We start from the raw sequence: 18124 nt of genomic DNA on the forward strand, positions 1-18124 counted from the left end.
GTTAGGAAACGACAGAATTTTTCAAAATAGCATTTTTGCATTCAAGAGGAAAAAAATATTCATTAAGCAAATGGTGATAGATAGCAAGCTATGAACCCTGCAGATATCTGCATATATTTTTTTGAGGGGGGATTCTTCATTAGGTTAAAGATGGCAAGTACTTCAAAACCCTTTCAATCCTCTAAAATATTATGCCTATATAGTAGCCTGCCCAGTGTATTTGATTTTGCAATGTAAGTTACACAGGATTTCTGAACCTATTATGTGCTGCTGAAGGTGCAAAATGGAGGCGGTCGGAGGGATTTGCAAGCAGGGCGGGGGGGGGGGGAATGATGAGCAGGAGTCCTTCCCCGGCACCCCTCTTTCTTTGTGCCCTCCTTTCCCATTTGCCCAGGTTCTCAGAGGAAAGAGGGATCATGGGAGGTGACAGCAACTGGGTGTCTAGTAAAGGACAAATATATAATCCATGCACACGAGGCTGTGCCAGGCAGTGCCCCGTGAGGCTGCTGACCTCAAACTGCTACAAGGCTAATTGATTTGTCTTTTTCAAAAAAATCTGTCTCATTTTATGAATGCAGATTGTGGCCTTCTACACCATGGTCTAACTTATGTTTCAAGACCAAGATATTATGGGCCATGATCTTGATGTGCGTTGGAGCTGTCATTCCAAGACCAGCTGATCTGCCAAAAGTGGATAATTATGAGGACTGATAATTATACTGTCTTCAAGTTCCAAGGCAGTTTGCCTGTGAATTACCAAATGTGAGGAAGGAAAGTAGGAGAAGGCTATTCGGCTCTCATGTCCTCTTTGCTGGCTGCGTGCAGGCTTCCAGTTGGCTACCTTATGAAACATGATGCTGAACTAGACGGTGATTTGGTCTGATCTAGAAAGGCTCTTCTTGGTTTATTTGGAGATTTTAAACAAGGACCAAACAACTGCAGCGGACAAAAAGCGAAGATCAGGTTACCTCATCATTGAGCCAATTGAGGTGGTTAAGAGTCTGAATATCTTTCCTAGTTATTGTCAACCGGAAGGCTTCGCTCAGCACCTCATCCTGGTTCCCGCTTCGTAGTACACTCTTTATTTCCCTCTCCATTTCCTAGAGAAAACAAAGAGAGATGCATACAGCAAGTAGTTTTGGCTTTTCCAGCTGAAAAGCTTTGCCTGAGATAACTAGTTAAATTTGTCTCATTACATAGAAAGGGCTATAATAATAATAATAAATAAATAAATAATAATAATAATTTTATTTATACCCCGCCCTCCCTGGCCAGAGCCGGGCTCAGGGCAGCTAACACCAGTAAAATTACAATAAAAACATAATGGGGGCAGGGGACAATTTAAAATACAGGTTAAAATGCAATTTAAAATGCAGCCTCGTTTTAAAAGTAGCCCATGGATCAAAACCGTAAGGGGAGGGAAAACATAAGAGTCAGACTGAGTCCAAACCAAAGGCCAGGTGGAACAGCTCTGTCTTGCAGGCCCTGCGGAAAGATGTCAAGTCCCGCAGGGCCCTAGTCTCTTGTGACAGAGCGTTCCACCAAGTTGGGGCCGGTACTGAAAAGGACCTGGCCCTAGTTGAGACCAATCTAACCACCTTGTGACTTGGGACCTCCAAAGTGTTGTCATTTGTGGACCTTAAGGTGCTCCGTGGGGCATACCAGGAGAGGCGGTCCTGTAGGTACGAGGGTCGTAGGCTGTGAAGGGCTTTAAAGGTCAAAACCAGCACCTTAAACCTGACCCTGTACTCCACCAGGAGCCAGTGCAGTTGGTAAAGCACTGGATGAATGTGATCCCATGGCAAGGACCCCGTAAGAGCCTGGAATCATGGTCTTAATAGCTGAACAGTGCTAGGTTTGTGGATGGCCCCGCTAGGAGGAGGAGCCTGCACAAACAATTCTCCAAAAACCACTGTACATAAACCAGCATGTCAAGTGGGCAGGCTAGGCTAGAACACTTCTCCCCATGGTTGCTTTTCTATGTACAGAGATGTTCTGTTCTGTTTTTTATTAGAGCACAGCATTCATGCAATCTCCGCAAACTAGAATCTCAAATAGTACAATTGAGGAGCAGCTTTATCATATAACCACAGCTGTTTCTGTAGATTATCTCCAAAGCCGGTCAAGCTTTTTAACATTTGACATTAAAAAGTTTACCTCTGTAATTTCAGGGAACTCTTCCTCCCCATCAGTGGACTTTTTTTCTTCTGGCACAATCGTGACAGGAATCTCCTTCTCGAGAGGTACTCGCAAATGTAAGTTGACTGAATCAGGTACCAAAAAATCCTGTTTCTGCAGCCTCTGAAAGACACATCCCTAAGATAGTAACATCTCACTTTGCAACTTCAGTGTCTATCTTATTTTTGCACATATGATTCAGGCATGCAATTTTAATTTAGAATCCAACTTCACCAGTGGAAAATATAATGGAGAAAAACTTTGTTTGACTTTAATAGGTTTTTGAACACATCTTGGTCCATATCTTGCTTATCAATTTGCAATTCAAAGCAAGACAAGCAGGTCATAAAAGTTGGGTGGGGGAGAAATATCCATCTTTACTTACAGCCTTTTGGGTGTTTCAGCGATTATTATCACTAGCAACAACAGGCATGTAACTGGAGAAACCAGGCAGCCTTCCCAACTGTGATATGTGTTAAAAAAAACCTTAATCCATTTATGGGCAGGCACCAAGTTTTGTTTTTTATTGTTCTTTGTAATATTTGGTATGAAGAGCATTTGTAAGCCTGATGGAACATTCAATAAACCAAGATTGTTTATTAGATACACACACAAAATGCATTTGAACATCTTACCTGCTTCTGCAATTGCAACGCCAAAGCTTTTTGCTCTTCTATCTGTCGCCATCTCTCACGGGCTCGGGAATCATATACGCTGGTTCTAGAAACATTTTTGTATGCAGCAGATTGAGAATTCAGCATTAGCAGCAATGGACGTATGCATCATTGACACTTTCAAATATAATCAATCTGACCATTTGTTTAGGCTCCTGATCAATTTTTATGGCAGGGCCACTTTGAAGTGAAGGATGGAGAGGGCTGGGTCAGACTGACTCCATCTGCCAAACTGGGATGCCAGTAAGTCCCTGTTGGCACAAGCACACCAGCCCCTTCATGCACCTTTGTATGAAGAGAGAACTGAGCTGTGTTTGCCAAGGAGAAAAAAATGGCCCTGGGTATCATTATTGCTGGGACACGGGTGGTGCTGTCGGTTAAACCACAGAGCCTAGGACTTGCCGATCAGAAGGTTGATGGTTCGAATCCCCGCAACGGGGTGAGCTCCCGTTGCTCAGTCCCTGTTCCTGCCAACCTAGCAGTTCGAAAGCACGTCAAAGTGCAAGTAGATAAATAGGTACTGCTCTGGAAGGAAAGTAAATGGCGTTTCCACATGCTGCTCTGGTTCACCAGAAGCGGCTTAGTCATGCTGGCCACATGACCCGGAAGCTGTACGCCAGCTCCCTTGGCCAGTAAAGCGAGATGAGCACCACAACCCCAGAGTCAGCCACAACTGGACCTAATGGTCAGGGGTCCCTTTACCTTTACCTATCATTATTGCTAGCATCTGGTTTAAATGTAAAAACTCATCTTTACCCCTTATGAAGATCTATCTTACGTACATTTTAACTATGCAACCAGATTACACAGAAGGCCCCTTGCCTTCTACTTATGCAGAAACCATTCACAAGTGTCACAAAGGCCACAGAGAGCTGCCTAGTCTTCCTGAAGGGCTTTATTCTCTCTCTCTTTGAGGACAGCTTTGGTAAGGCACGGATTACCAAGATGAAAGGGTAGAATGTGAAATGAAAATTCTTCCTGTCACAAGTGAAGTTAGGTTACTACTCCCAATATCAACAGCATTTACCCCCAGCGAATATGAATTTAAAAAAAAATCAAAATTATGCTTTATGTATGTTTAATTTTAGTTTGCATTCAGTTTTGTTGTTTCTCTTTGCTTTTGGTTCACATGTTCCACTGTGTTCTTGTTTTAATTAAATAATTTTTTTAAAAAATATTACAGCTGAACATTGGGAATTTACATTCTACCAGACTTTTCCCAAAACTAAATTTCCTTGCAGCTAGCAACGGTCAATTAATCAATGCACCCTGGCATTCTCTATGAATCCAGGCCTGCAAGCTATTCTTGGGGTAGTCCTGGCTACTCCCCAGAGCTATGCTGATGTTTAGAAGGGGGTAGAAAAGCAGCTTCTCTCTTGCATTCAACAATAATAAAACCATATCCAAACTGACTGACAAGAAGCATGGGGGAGAAAGCTAGTCATACCTCGGGTTACAGACGCTTTGGGTTGCGCAATTTTGGATTGCGCACCGCGCCGAACCCGAAAGTACCGAAACGGATTACTTCCGGGTTTTGGTGCTTGCGCATGCGCAGAAGCGCCGGATCACAACCCACGCATGCGCAGATGCGGTGCTGTGGGTTGCGGACGTGCTTCCCGCACGGATCACATTCACAACCCGAGCATCCACTGTATTAGGTAAGTATTTCATTAGCAAAAAATGGGGGGGGGGGGAGATCCAAACTTTTGACAGCTGTTTCCTATAGGAGTTCAGGGGTATCCACCTGGCAATCTCCACATGTTTTTTGACAGCAGCTTCCATCAGCCACAGCCAGCATGACTAATGGTCAGGGCTGATAAGAGTCGTAGTTCAACAATATCTGATTGTGCTTGCTACAGATCATGGCTGCTTTGACCCATGTTGGGAAGGCAGCAACAACAGCCTGGAAGCTGTGTGCTTAAAGAGAAGGCAAACTCTTGGAGACATTGGATATGATGACTATATGAAACAAACGCAATCATTAATATTAAAAAAACGAAATGACTTACAATTCTTTGATCCACAATTCAGCCTCAAAGAAAGGTGTGCTGAAAGAAAAAGAATACAACAAACTGAGAATGCTTATTCTGTGGGGAAATAGCTGAGAAGAATAGAGGGGATATTTGTTACAAAAGTGGCAGGTGCCCTGTCTTCTTTATCCAGAAGTCCTGCCTTTTGATATCAAGTTTATACAGCTTGAAATAATTTTTTATGACTTTTTTTACATATAAAAAGTTAGTTTTAGAGCACTGTGTGACATATGAACATGCCCCAAATAGTAGAAAGAACATATATTCTCATGCCTCCATTTCTATGGGGTGGCAAGAGTGAATATTTTACCCCGTCCTTAATCCTAAACCCAATATCGTAGTTTCAATGTGTCAGTCTACTGACAACGCTCTATTTAAGTAAGTTTTGTGTTTAGGGTCTTCAGGAGAATCTAGGCATCTTGGATTCCATGGTGCCTCTTTGGAAAGGAACCTATATTACAGCATTGTTCTTAACTGTGATGCAGGTGTAGACACGTATAATGTTGTTCATACATGCACCTCTCCTACAAACAAAATAAAAATGTGCTCCTGTTGCTCAAGGAAGGAAGCAGTCACGCAAGGTTGGCAGGTCATGGACATGTAGGCACCATGACAAGTCCTGTTCCTACAACGTCATTTGCACCCCTTATTCCTATTGATGGGTTAGTGGGCAGAAGACATGGGCCACACGATACCCTAAAATAAACTTTTTCAAAAAAATTTTTTTTACATAAGTTTTATTTCAAAAAGCGGGTCTTCAGGATAAAAGGGTGTGGGACGTCCATTAATTTCAATCTGACAAATAGTAGTCCCCATTCTTCTGAGGTGATTATTTTAGCTGAAATTCCACTGAACAGTAGTGCCATCCTTGGAAGAAAAGTGACAATGAAGATTGGTGGTTGCTCAGTCCAGCTGTACAGGCTGCAATCAAATGAAGAGAAATTTCAACTTAAAGGGACACTGGGGAGCCCCGAGGGGTGGGTGAGAAGGTTGGAACGGGCCATGAGGCTTGCCTAATAAAGTGCAGACAGGGATGCAGTGCTGGGGATCTCTCACAAGATGGCACTGCAAACAGGCTACATAAGAAGCCAGTAGCAGCAATGACAGAAAGATCTCTCCCTCTCACAAACACACTCACTCCCAGTACGTTTCCAAGCACAATTCAAAGTGTTGGTGCTGACCTTTAAAGCCCTAAATGGCCTCGGTCCAGTATACCTGAAGGAGCGTCTCCACCTCCATCGTTCTGCCTGAGGTCCAGTGCCGAGGGCCTTTTGGCGGTTCCCTCACTGCGAGAAGCCAAGTTACAGGGAACCAGGCAGAGGGCCTTCTCGGTAGTGGCGCCCGCCCTGTGGAACGCCCTCACACCAGATGTCAAACAGAAAAATAACTACCAAACTTTTAGAAGACATCTGAAGGCAGCCCTGTTTAGGGAAGCTTTTAATGTTTAATAGGTTATTGTATTTTAGTGTTTTGTTGGAAGCTGCCCAGAGTGGCTGGGGAAACCCAGCTAGATGGGCGGGGTATAAATAATAAAATTATTATTATTATTATTATTATTATTATTATTATTATTATTTATTATTATTATTACTCTCTAACTCTGTGGGAGTAAGTCTACTTGTTCACCCATGAACTCCCTGCCCATTAACATACATTTGGCACATACTGCCACCTACAGAGCATATTATATTGAATTTCTGGGCTCTGCTTTTGTATTGTTTTATGATGTGTTTTTACTACTACGTTATTGTCCATGGCTTTAGATACGCTTTGGTCTAAACCACTAAGCCTAGGGCTTGCCAATCGGAAGCTCGGCAGTTCGAATCCCCAGCTCTTGCCAACCTAGCAGTTTGAATGCACGTCAAAGTGCAAGTAGGTAAATAGGTACCGCTCCAGTGGGAAGGTAAACGGCGTTTCCGTGCGCTGCTCTGGTTCGCCAGAAGTGGCTTAGTCATGCTGGCCACATGACCTGGAAAAACTGTCTGCGGACAAACGTCGGCTCCCTCGGCCAGTAAAGCAAGATGAGTGCCACAACCCCAGAGTCGTTCGCGACTGGACTTAACTGTCAGGGGTCCTTTACCTTTACCTTACTACTACAGTATTGTCCTTGGCTTTACATACTTCTTTAATACAAAGTGGTAGCATTTAAAATGTTATATACACACAGTATCTGCATCTATAAATACCCTGATCCCTGCAATTTCCTGCCTCCTAACTTTCACAGCCTGGAAGCAGAAACAAAATGTGACTGTGAAGTTACAGATTGAAAAGCAAACTAACAAAAAAAACCCCTTATGATAATCATAGTTGCAGATCAGAAAAAGTGGTCAAGATGCTTTGCCGGATTGAAACCCAAAATTTCTGCCCAAAGAGGGCCACAATCTAGCTGTGGACTGATCAGAATCTTCACTGAGTAGCCAAGCTACTACTACAAGCTGTCATCTGAGCAATCTAATAACAGAGTTAAAACCCACTGGCAAAATAAATTTAGGTAAGACAAAACACATAGAAAGCTAAACCAACAGGCCCAAATCCAGAAGGGACAAAAGTAATGTAACAGTCCCATTGGGCAATAAATGTTTTGAGTTGAATTCAACCTCACCCTATGATGAACATTCCCTCTGTACAAGCATTTTAGCTTACCAGGCAAAACATCCTACGTGTTCTCCACCATTGCCTTTCATGGGTTTGCCTGGACCCCGCCCCCCGCCCAAGTCAAGGGGGTGCAGGAAGGAGAGAGGGAAGCCCTGCTGTACCAGTGGAAGTCCTTGCACAGGGCTTCCACTAACGGAGCTTGCTAAGGTGAATGTAACTAACTTGTCCTATCAATTTCAATAGGACTTGAACACAACTTTCTCTGTTAGAACCTTTCCCCCTCTATTTTGCATCAAGGGGAGCTCTCAGCTGTGGTCCGCACAAGGAAGACACTTACCTTGGTGCTGGAGATTTGAAGTCTTGGCCATTGAGCATTATGACAGAGTCAGATCCTAAATGAAGAACAAGCAATACTAGATATTAATCTTTATGAATGCACCTCTTTAAAACAAATCCATACCATCCAGATCCTCCCATTTTGTTTTGTGGGTTCCAGTTTAGCTATCAGTTTATTACGCGATTGTAGATAATAATAATAATAATAATAATAATAATAATAATAATTGCCTTAAGTTGCAATCCTGAATGCAGGCCATCTGAATGTGGAAATTACTTCCATGTAAACGAGATTGGGAATGGATTGCAAGGAAACATATAGGCCATCTTACAAATATGTTGCAACAATCTGTTAATGATCTTCAGAAAGTAAAAACTAAGAAGGGCTGAGCAGGAGGAAGAAGAGTCTAATTCTTATCTATTGTTTTCACCTTCAGCATGCACATCCAATGCCGACACACTATTTTGCCGAGCTGCTGTATTGGTGTCCTTGGCCTCAAAGGTAACACGTGAAGGGAAATTATGGACTGGATGTGGGAGTGGTTTGTGAGAGTGTTGCTCCTGAGTCCTGAGAACACCGGATGATTGGTTGCCTGCGGTGGGACAATAAGCTTCAAAAGGTTTCCTACTCTGATTTTCAGCTTCTTTCACAAGGTTTTTATTGGAACCTGTGCATCTGGGTCTGAAAACAAACAAACAAAAAAGATCAGGGCTTCCACCAACAAACTGAAAACATGAGGAAGATAATGAGCTAGCAGCGTATTTCAGAGACTCACAGGTTGAGAGACAACAACGAAGAGGACTTTGAGACTGAGCATTTCTTCCCTGTAACCATTTGAATCAGCTGCCTGTAAATCTCTTTTTCTTCCTCTCGAACTGTCTGTGGAGAAATAAACACACATATTTCAACCAGCCAAACAGTTCAATCTTGGCTCTGCAGAGACATGCAACATCCTGTAGTATAGAAAGAGTCCACATATTTATCTACCTGACACCAAAGGTTTTCACTTAAAAAAAAAAACCAACAAAAAAACCTAATGGTTTAAGGCTCTGTGACAAAGACACACATCATGAGAGGCAAAATTCTTTTTATGTATTTTTTAATACACTGCTTAATTCCAAAATTCACAAACACCAATACGCAAGAAGAAACCAAAGATCAGGGTCAGATGCTCTAAAGATTTCAAAGAAAAGGGTCGTAGAGAAGAATAAAATGCCTCTTCCCAGCACTGCAAGACTGTGAACAGCAAAACATAATAGTGTATGATTTGGCTTATTTGTTTGGACACACCTACTAATTGGTCTAAGGGCATGTCTTCACATCTGTAGATTTATCTTTCTTCCCTACTCATGTTCTCTTCCCCTCTTTCCTTTATCCATCTATTCCTTCCTTTCCAAGGACTCCTTTCCCAAGTAGTTCCCTTAATCTACTCAACCCCTGATTTTTCTACTCCTCTTAGTCTAGGCCCATATCTCCCGCACAACCCAAGATCAGAGAGATCAGTCAAACATAGTCAAAGACGTGCGCATGTCTAGCAAACCCTTCTGTGGTAATAGGGAAATTAAGCCAAACACTATGAGAGATGTCACCCCCAGCACAAAACAATTGGGGGGAGGGATAAATCTGTAAAACCCATGAGAAGTCAAAGCATAAGGCTCCTCTCATACAGGAAACTTTATTCTCTCTCCTTTTTCCCTTCACCTACCTCTTCTGCGGTGCTGATGGATCTCCTTTGGGATTTCTTGGGACTTAGTAAGCTCCGACGGCATGGAGCACTCCATGATGGACTAGTAACAGACTTAATTGGAAAGGATTTTTCAAATGCAGAAATATGGCAATGGTGATTCGATTTCCCTGCAAAGGAATTTGATGTCGCACTGCAGAAAAAGTTCAAGGTATTCGATTAGTAAGCCAGTACTATAAAGCTATTCAGATTTTTGTTTTCCATGCTGCATAAACCCAAGCAGAAAGCCACAGCAACCCTGCCTCATACTTTGGAAAAGTTAAAAGGTAGCACTGCTTTCCTCCTCCTCTCGAAGAGAATAACTTCAGGCTCACTGTGACAAACCATCTTCTTCCAGCAGATGGGGAATATTCTGGAGCAGGCTTTCATTATCATTAAGAATTCCCACCCCACAGTTTTCTGCTTACAATACGAAAATCAAAATATATAAACTCCATACACTACCCCACCAACGCACTGCTAAATTTTATGAATACAGAACAAAATCTAGTGAAACCAAATGTACCTTTGACTTTTGCGTGCATCAAAATATACGCTGCGGTTTGCTCTAGGCTTCTGTAAAACAGGACCTAGAGTAGAATCACAATTCCTCCACTGCCCATTAGCACTTGTTCCAAATGGTCTTTGCACTCCTGCTGCCTGATACCTCTCAGGGGATGGAGGTCCTGTGAGAAAGAAGCATTGAACAATAAATGAAAAGCCAACCGATTCACTCCCAAGTTATCCCTTACAAACAACCTAATTATATCAAGCATGACAGGGCTTCAGAGGAGTTCCATGAATGTATTTGCATCTCCCTAGTTAGTATCAATTAACTAAAAAGGCTATAGAAGTTTCAAATGAGATTCCACCAGTAAAACTGCAACAAGCCTGCCTCACTATTTAGCAAGCTAGTTGCTCAGGTTGTGAACTGCAGCCTGTTCTTTTAAGAGTACCTGCATGATTTTCGGCAACATAATCCCAATTAACAGGTACTCGGGAGGAGATCACTGGTTAACCCAGGTCTGGTCACCTGGCAGCCCATATTCCAGACTGTATTGAACTATAAGCAAAAATGTAGTAAAAGGTCTTCCCAGGTTTATTCATACATTTCAAAAACAAAAGCATTTCAGTTTAATATTATGCAGAAAAATCAAAGTGAGACAAAATGCATCATGTTTGTAGTGTGTTATGCATACACGTAAAGTACAGCAACACACATGTACTCGGTAACTGTTAACTCTTTATTGCTGGTAACATCAACTTTTATCACGGAGCCCAAGTTTAGTCTGCGTTGCAAAATGAACTTGGCCTCTGGACCACAGTCTGCTCTGGATAAGACTGGGCCCCAAGAATACAGAACAGGGTCCTATAATTTAACATGCTCACTGCAAGACACTAAACTAAATCAAAAAGCATCTAGCGAATACAAGGGAACTTGGACAGCTTTAAAGTGAGAAGTGAGGTTACAGGGAACCAGACAGAGGGCCTTCTCAGTAGTGGCGCCCGCCCTGTGGAACGCCCTCCCATCAGACGTCCAGGAAATAAACTATCTGACTTTTAGAAGACATCTGAAGGCAGCCCTGTTTAGGGACGTTTTTAATGTTTGATGCTTTATTATGCTTTTAATTTTGTTGGGAGCCACCCAGAGTGGCTGGGGAAACCGAGCCAGATGGGCAGGGTAGAAATTAATAACAATAATAATTAGGGAGGTGTTAGCCAAATTAATGAAGGCTAAGCTTTAAGTAGCTGCTCGTTATGATGGTTGTGTATCAAAGGCTGTATGAATATCAGTTACTGTGGCACATCCCTGGGGGGGCGGGGGGGGGCGGGGAGAGCTGCTGTACTAATGTCTGGCTTGTAGGCTACCCTTGGGCATATAGTTGGCCATTGTGAATCGGATTCAGTGAAACAGAAAACCCCCAGTATAGTATGTGGAGGGAGGTTTGCCGTTTGGCAGGCAGAAATGCTTGCACTGACAGAGCGATCAACTTAGCATAATGCTGATTTCCACCCTAAGAATAAAGGGTGGTGGGTTAGATGGACCTGGATAAGAACCCTGTAGGACACTTTATGTTCTTAAGGAATATTTCAGTAGAAATAAGGCATCCATTTGGTCAAATGCATTCCTCTATACAGTAGAAGCTTAGACTCAACCATAAACTAGAGCAAGGCAGCAGGAAATTTCACTGCAGTGTTACAATCAGCACATATTTTAAAAGCTTTGAATTGGTTTTTCAATGAACCCAAGTCAGCCTCGCCTTACCTGAATAATAGCCGAAACTGCAGGAAGTATTTCCAGTTGGACAAGTAAAAGGCCTCTCCAGACGATCAAACTTGTTTGATGAAAACTGCACAAAAGAGGCCATAAAATCAGAATATATTCAAAGGAAGGATCACGTCTGGGTGAAGTGTGTGTGTGTGTGTGTGTGTGTGTGTGTTTTCATGCGTAATAGAAGAACTGTGCAACTCTTATTATCATTAGCCACAATGTTATAAGTGAAACTAGACCTGAAATATATGGAGAACCTCTAGAATTTTGCAACTTGAAAATATCCTAAAAAAGATTACGCAAATGTAAAGAATGGCTCATTTAGGATACAATGCTGCATTCAAAGTTTGGAAACGCTGCAGAACTAATCACATACCTATGGCCAACTAATAATAATGCCTTTTGATTGTCTTCAGCCTTCCTACATTGAAGCTTAGGGGAATTATGCAATAGTGACTCATTATAAACCTCAACATCTTTCTCTACATGACTTATTTCTTTTTTTTGACAAAGTAATAATCATAAATAAATAAGAATAAAAATGTGCACCCCACCACTGAGACCATTCCATTGTAACTATCCAACCTCCCAAAAGTTCAACATCTCTTGCGATGGTTTGACCCCTTTCCGTTTTAACAGTACAACTTCTACACCCTCTGTATCTCCTCAAAATCATTTCTTCTGCATATTCCCTGTCTTACGTTAATGGCACATGTTAATTTATAATTAATAGCTATATAAATCTCTTTATACCATTCTCCATTTTATATTCTGCTTGCCCTTCCACTTCCTAGCTATAATAATTCGTGCAGCTGTCAATAAATTTGTGAGCAAATCCTTCATAGCCTGTGAACCTTCCACCCCATCGTAAATTGAAAATAATGCCACCTCTGGACTTTTGGTCAGCTTTATTTAACCCAGTGATTTCTGTTATCTCCTAGAAAACCTCTACATGACTTCTGCCCTTCCAACTCACTTAGTAATTATGCAGCTGTCTAGTCCTAATTGACAGTAGAAAGTTTTACTTTATTTTATGGTATGAAATAATAAACCCAGTGGTCCTGAATACAAATTCATCTTCACACACTCACGGTGAACTGCCCTGAGATCTATGGCATAATTTTTTTAAATAATAATAACAACAAACTTGTAGAAGATAAATATCTGAAGCTCCATTAGAACAGCTGGATATGTCCCCAACTTCATTCTATTTGGTATATATTGAAATCAACCAAGTTAAAGGCAAAGCAATCCTAAAAGGGGGCCAGCAATCCAAACACCACATTCTGCCAGTGGTCTCTTACTGCCCACTTGAGTGGGGATTGGGCTTTCACCACAATGGAACACCACCCCCATTCCAGCAGCCAGTAGACTGCAACACTTCCAACTAACCAATCAACATTGAGAAGTTGAGGTTGCAGCCAAGTGTTATAATTCAAAGAGCAAAAATTAGCCTCATTACTTTTGGAGGAAAAATTACAGTAAAAAATAAATAAATAAATACAGCTAAGAAATAAAAGCAGCTCATTCTCAAACCTTGTTGCCAGACAATGGAAGCTGATCTCCTGAGAGAGCGTTCTGCTGTAGAGGAAGAGTCTTGAACACAGAAGTGTGATTAGCTAACCCATAGTCTCCAGCCTCCATCTTCATACAATCGGCAGTTTCATCTGAAAGGGAAAAGCTCCTTAGTGTATGATTCTCAGGAAGAAAGAAAGTGTACACAATCCAAGAGAGGTTTTCACTTCTGCAAGCTCCTGTTAAGCAAACAGGAATTTCCAGGTGGCGCAGCTGGGACTTCGGCAGGAGAAATTCCCCGTAGACTACATACCAGTGAAATAACAAATGCCAAAGAAGCAAATACAAACCCCAAGAAAGGAAAACACCAGAAAGAGACCATGCATGAACTTTGTTCACACTTGTAACAAGCTTCATACAGAAATCAAGGTAACTTGGCAAAAACCTTGAGCAATCATATACACTACAACAGGGATTGTCAACCTGGTGTCCACAAATTAGGTTTTAACTGGTATCCCAGACACTTAGTCAGGACTCATAGCTGGCTTCCTATGGTAAGCATAACGTTGTCAGGGATGGCTACCTAGTTTTATGGTATGCCACACTCCCAAGGGCACCTATTTTGTGACTGGTGCCACCCAGCACTCTCTCAAAATTCAAGGTGTGCCCACTGGTCCAAAAAGGTTAGCAACACCTGTACTACAAACTGTAGCTCTCACATCTCAAAAGGTGTAATTTACATTCTTCACAAAGCTAAATTTAAGAGAGACGGTAGGTAGCATTTCAGTACGTTCGGATGATAAGCAGCAGCCTCGAGGTACATAAAAATAACCCCTCTCTGTCACATAACCTTGCAGCAGCTAAAATCATCTGTTTGCCAAATGGAGAAAAATAAGGGATCTTTTCCAACTTGCCAGAAACCTCTCACTACCACTGCACCTGCTCATTTACTGGTATAGATGGCCAGCATATGTTTGCAGGGAACCAAAAATGCACACAGGATGCAAAGCAAGCACATAGTATGTAGAGCAACCCCCTAAGAAGCAAGGTGATATTAAGCATGCCACAGCAAGGTTGAGGAAGCTGCTGGTTACAAAACTAGAGTGAGACAGATCCTAAAGCTCAAGCAGGAGCATAAACTGGGTAAAATCCTAATGTGTAATTCCTGCATATCACCACAGGATTTCTCCAGACTGGGCCGTTAAGTAGGTCTGAAAGTGTCTGAAAAGACATGGAGATTCTATTGAGGAGTTCCATTTGATGTAGGTTTTATAATGATAAAGGGTGCAAGACAAAATGGGCTGATATAACATGCACAGACTCACCCATTCCTGAACTGCTCACATAACTGACTCATATGATAGAAGTTTCAAGTGCCTGAAAAGAGCAAGATGTATAACATATTAAGGATTTAGACCAAACCCCATGGAACATTTGTCTAGTACAAATACCCAATTTCTTGAGTAAAAAAGTTGGAAGAAGAGTTGTGAAGTCTAGAACAAAGTACTGTAATCACACATTGTATGGAAAAAAATATACATACTTTAACAGTGAAGGAGAAATAAAAAGTTTTTAAATATTGCTGTTTCTGCTCTTCAGAAATCAAGACTACAATGTTTTTGCTCTTTCATTACCATGTCTACTCGGAAGTAAGTCCTACTGATTTCAATGGGGTTTATTATCAGGTAAATGGGATTAATAATGCAGTTTTATTCTAATTAAACAAGGGTGCAATCATATTAGTGTTATGTTCATGCATAGTGATGTTAAATTTTCGAGAATAATCTTCTGGAGAATATTCTCCAAAAGATTATTCTCGAGAATTTAACATCATAATTCACGCAGATCACCAAATTGCAAATGTTCATAGCTGCATATTATAGTTCAGAACCCTTCTCCTCTCACCATTCTGACAAGTCAAAGGCCACAGACTCTTTGTTGTACAATTGAAATACAGCTTTATATTCACTGCATCCTTAAGAAACTAAATATTCCACACTATCCTTTTCCACTGACTAAAAGTTGGCAGTGGAACTAGTTTTTCAGGGTGTGGTCACCCTACTAATTGTCCTGTATTACCATGATTTTGCAATTAAATGAACTACTAAACTGCACTGGAGACAATGTTTCAAAACATGGAGGATACATTATATCAGAGCTTTCCAAACTGTGTCGTGACACATTAGTGTGTCGGCTGCAGTGTGTCACACAAACACTCCCCAAACTTCTCCTGGGGCTGGAAAGGGGCTAGTAAAACTGAAACACTGTGTCACGAAATGAAGCATGTCTAAAAAGTGTGTCACCAACATGAAGTTTGGAAAGCTCTGCATTACATATATGATTGGGTGCTTTATCTCCTAACCTCTGACTTCCCCCTCCTGTTCTCAGAAGGCCATTTTACCACTCTTTAGCTAAGAGAATTCTTGCAATTTTGATAAAAGAAATCTAAGTTGAATGTTTTCTTTGAGGCTGTCAATTCCAGTCAAAACAACACAGCCACCAAAGACGGCAAAGGCGGAAATACTGTGTGCAGAGTGAAGACACAGAAGATTAATTTTCCTACACTATCATACATAATTCATTTTTATGTAAATCACCAAAGGAATTTTGAGAATTATGCAGTACATAAATCCTGCTAAATAAATAAAATGCAGTTAGGTTTCCACAATAGATTCAAGGGACACAGCAGCGGTGACTATAAAGTCAAACTTTGTGATGTTCTATTAAGCTTTTGTTATTTATTGTTTGTAAGCCGCTTTGCGACTTGTGTGAGTGAAAGGTGTCATAGAGATTTAATAAATAAAATCAAATGAAGTACAAAGCAAGCCGGGTGGTGATGAGCTGCACCCCTCATCTCTTACCTGAACACTCATACGCTCTCCCCTCCCAACCACCCTGCATGAAAAAGCCAAGGTCACTCTCCTGCAGCTTCAGCAGATCTCCTTTACTTTTAGCAGTTGACTTCAAGTGGAAATTCAATTTAATGGCTCATCGTGGCACAATGCAGCAGGTGGGGAGGGGTGGCACCTGTCAAAATCCTTACTTCAGCTGTTAAGCGCATACGATAATTCTTCGCGCAGGTGGGTTACCTCTTGTCAAGCCACGCAGAATATATTATCACCACGATGCATTAAATTTAAATACCGCCTTCCATCCGGGCTTCACAGTACAAACAAAACGCAAATGTACATAGCTGTAATACAGAACATAGCCTTCTCTCCATACCTTGATCCTGCCCAGTGGCCCCAGTTGTCTTCCTCCTTTCCCAGAGATTCCTAAAGCAAGAGATTTCAGTAAGTCAGTTCAGCTCTCCTCTGATAGGGGAGAAGTTCAATTCAGAGGGCCTTCTCGGTAGTGGCACCTGCCCTGTGGAACGCCCTTCCACCAGATGTCAAAGAGAACAACAACTACCAGACTTTTAGAAGACATATGAAGGCAGCCCTACTTAGGGAAGCTTTTAACGTTTGATGTTTTGTCGTGTTTTTAATATTCTGTTGGGTGCCGCCCTGAGGGGCTGGGGAAACCTAGCCAGATGGGCAGGGTATAAATAACCAGTGATTATTATTTAAACTGCATTTAAGCAGCTTGCACTTAATTGGGAGCAAAGCCCATTTGGGTAAGAGTTGGCCTTTACAGTACAGTGGTACCCTGGGTTAAGTACTTAATTCGTTCTGGAGGTCCGTTCTTAACCTGAAACTGTTCTTAACCTGAAGCACCACTTTAGCTAATGGGGCCTCCTGCTGCCGCCGCGCCGCCGGAGCACGATTTCTGTTCTCATCCTGAAGCCAAGTTCTTAACCCGAGGTACTATTTCTGGGTTAGCGGAGTCTGTAACCTGAGGCGTCTGTAACCCGAGGTACCACTATACTTCCAAACAGGCGCACTTTTCGCAGCAGCGACGACAACAACCACCACCACAAGAGCGCCAGCCAGCAGCGAACTCCCCCCGCCCCCTTTCAAGCGCTGTCCAAGGCGAGGTTTGAACAGGGCACTTTCCCGCCCGCCCGCCTCTTTGGCCAGCCACGCTTCCCTCTCTCCCAGCTTCTTCCCAGGCTCAAAAGAAAGCGAGGAGAAGGCGGGCTCCGTGAGGGAGGCGGACCAGGCCTTAGAGGTCTTGGGGGGGGGGGGGAGAGAAAAGGTGGGGGACCCCGACGGTGGGGGGGGGGGTAGTAGGGCAGTTGCCATAACTACCAACCCCTGACTCTTCCTTTCCCCCCCCCAGCCACTTTACCGGAAGCGAAGTCAGCGGCCGAGACGGAAGGAGCTGAGGCGAAAGGCTCTTTGTTGCCACCGCCACCTCCTCTTCCAAAGCGCTCCGGGCTTTTTCTCTTTCTCTCACTCTTTCTTTTTTTTCTTTTCTCCCCGACCGGATTCGAAGAGGCGGGAACACGTCAAGGCAAACCGGAAGCGGAAATGCCTCTCCCGGTTTGCTCCCTCTCCCCGCCCTTTTCTGCCCCGCCCACTTCCGGGGGAAGAAGACGCAGAAGAAGAAGCAGAAGCAGGCGACGACTCGGCGGCGGAGGAGGAGGAGGAGAGAACGTTGGCTCAGAGGGGGGCGGGGGGAAAAGGAACACGCCCACGCGCGCGCAGAGTCTTCGGAAGGGAATTGGTAGGAAGGAGGCGGAGGAGGAGGGTTGCGCGTGCGCACGTGCTGCGGGGGGGGGGAATTGCCGGTAGTTTAGCAGAAGAGGTTGCATGCATATGCATGCAAGGTGGGCGGGTATATATGTACTGTACTGTATATATTTGGAAGAACGTATGTAAACATGAATGCGTGTATATGTATATATTTGCAAGTATG

General features: G+C 42.7%; 1 protein-coding gene across 1 annotated transcript in view; it reads right to left on the bottom strand.

Annotated features, from left to right (window-relative positions):
• SENP1 (SUMO specific peptidase 1) overlaps positions 1–17732 on the bottom strand; it is a 28270-nt gene extending 10538 nt beyond the window's left edge. The window contains exons 1-14 of the mRNA XM_080996601.1: positions 17555–17732; positions 16550–16599; positions 14650–14701; positions 13346–13476; positions 11804–11888; positions 10064–10223; positions 9520–9691; positions 8590–8693; positions 8245–8495; positions 7815–7869; positions 4862–4900; positions 2814–2898; positions 2158–2301; positions 969–1100 (exon numbers count right to left, since the gene is read on the bottom strand). Of these exons, the coding sequence (XP_080852727.1) occupies positions 969–1100; positions 2158–2301; positions 2814–2898; positions 4862–4900; positions 7815–7869; positions 8245–8495; positions 8590–8693; positions 9520–9691; positions 10064–10223; positions 11804–11888; positions 13346–13476; positions 14650–14653 (1362 nt within the window). The 5' untranslated portion in view covers positions 14654–14701; positions 16550–16599; positions 17555–17732. The remainder of the gene's footprint in view (positions 1–968; positions 1101–2157; positions 2302–2813; positions 2899–4861; positions 4901–7814; positions 7870–8244; positions 8496–8589; positions 8694–9519; positions 9692–10063; positions 10224–11803; positions 11889–13345; positions 13477–14649; positions 14702–16549; positions 16600–17554) is intronic.
• Positions 17733–18124: the final 392 nt, after the last annotated feature.

This window comes from Podarcis pityusensis (genome assembly GCF_964106645.2).
Source record: "Podarcis pityusensis genome assembly, chromosome: 2".
In the NCBI taxonomy this organism is placed as follows: Eukaryota; Metazoa; Chordata; class Lepidosauria; order Squamata; family Lacertidae; genus Podarcis; species Podarcis pityusensis.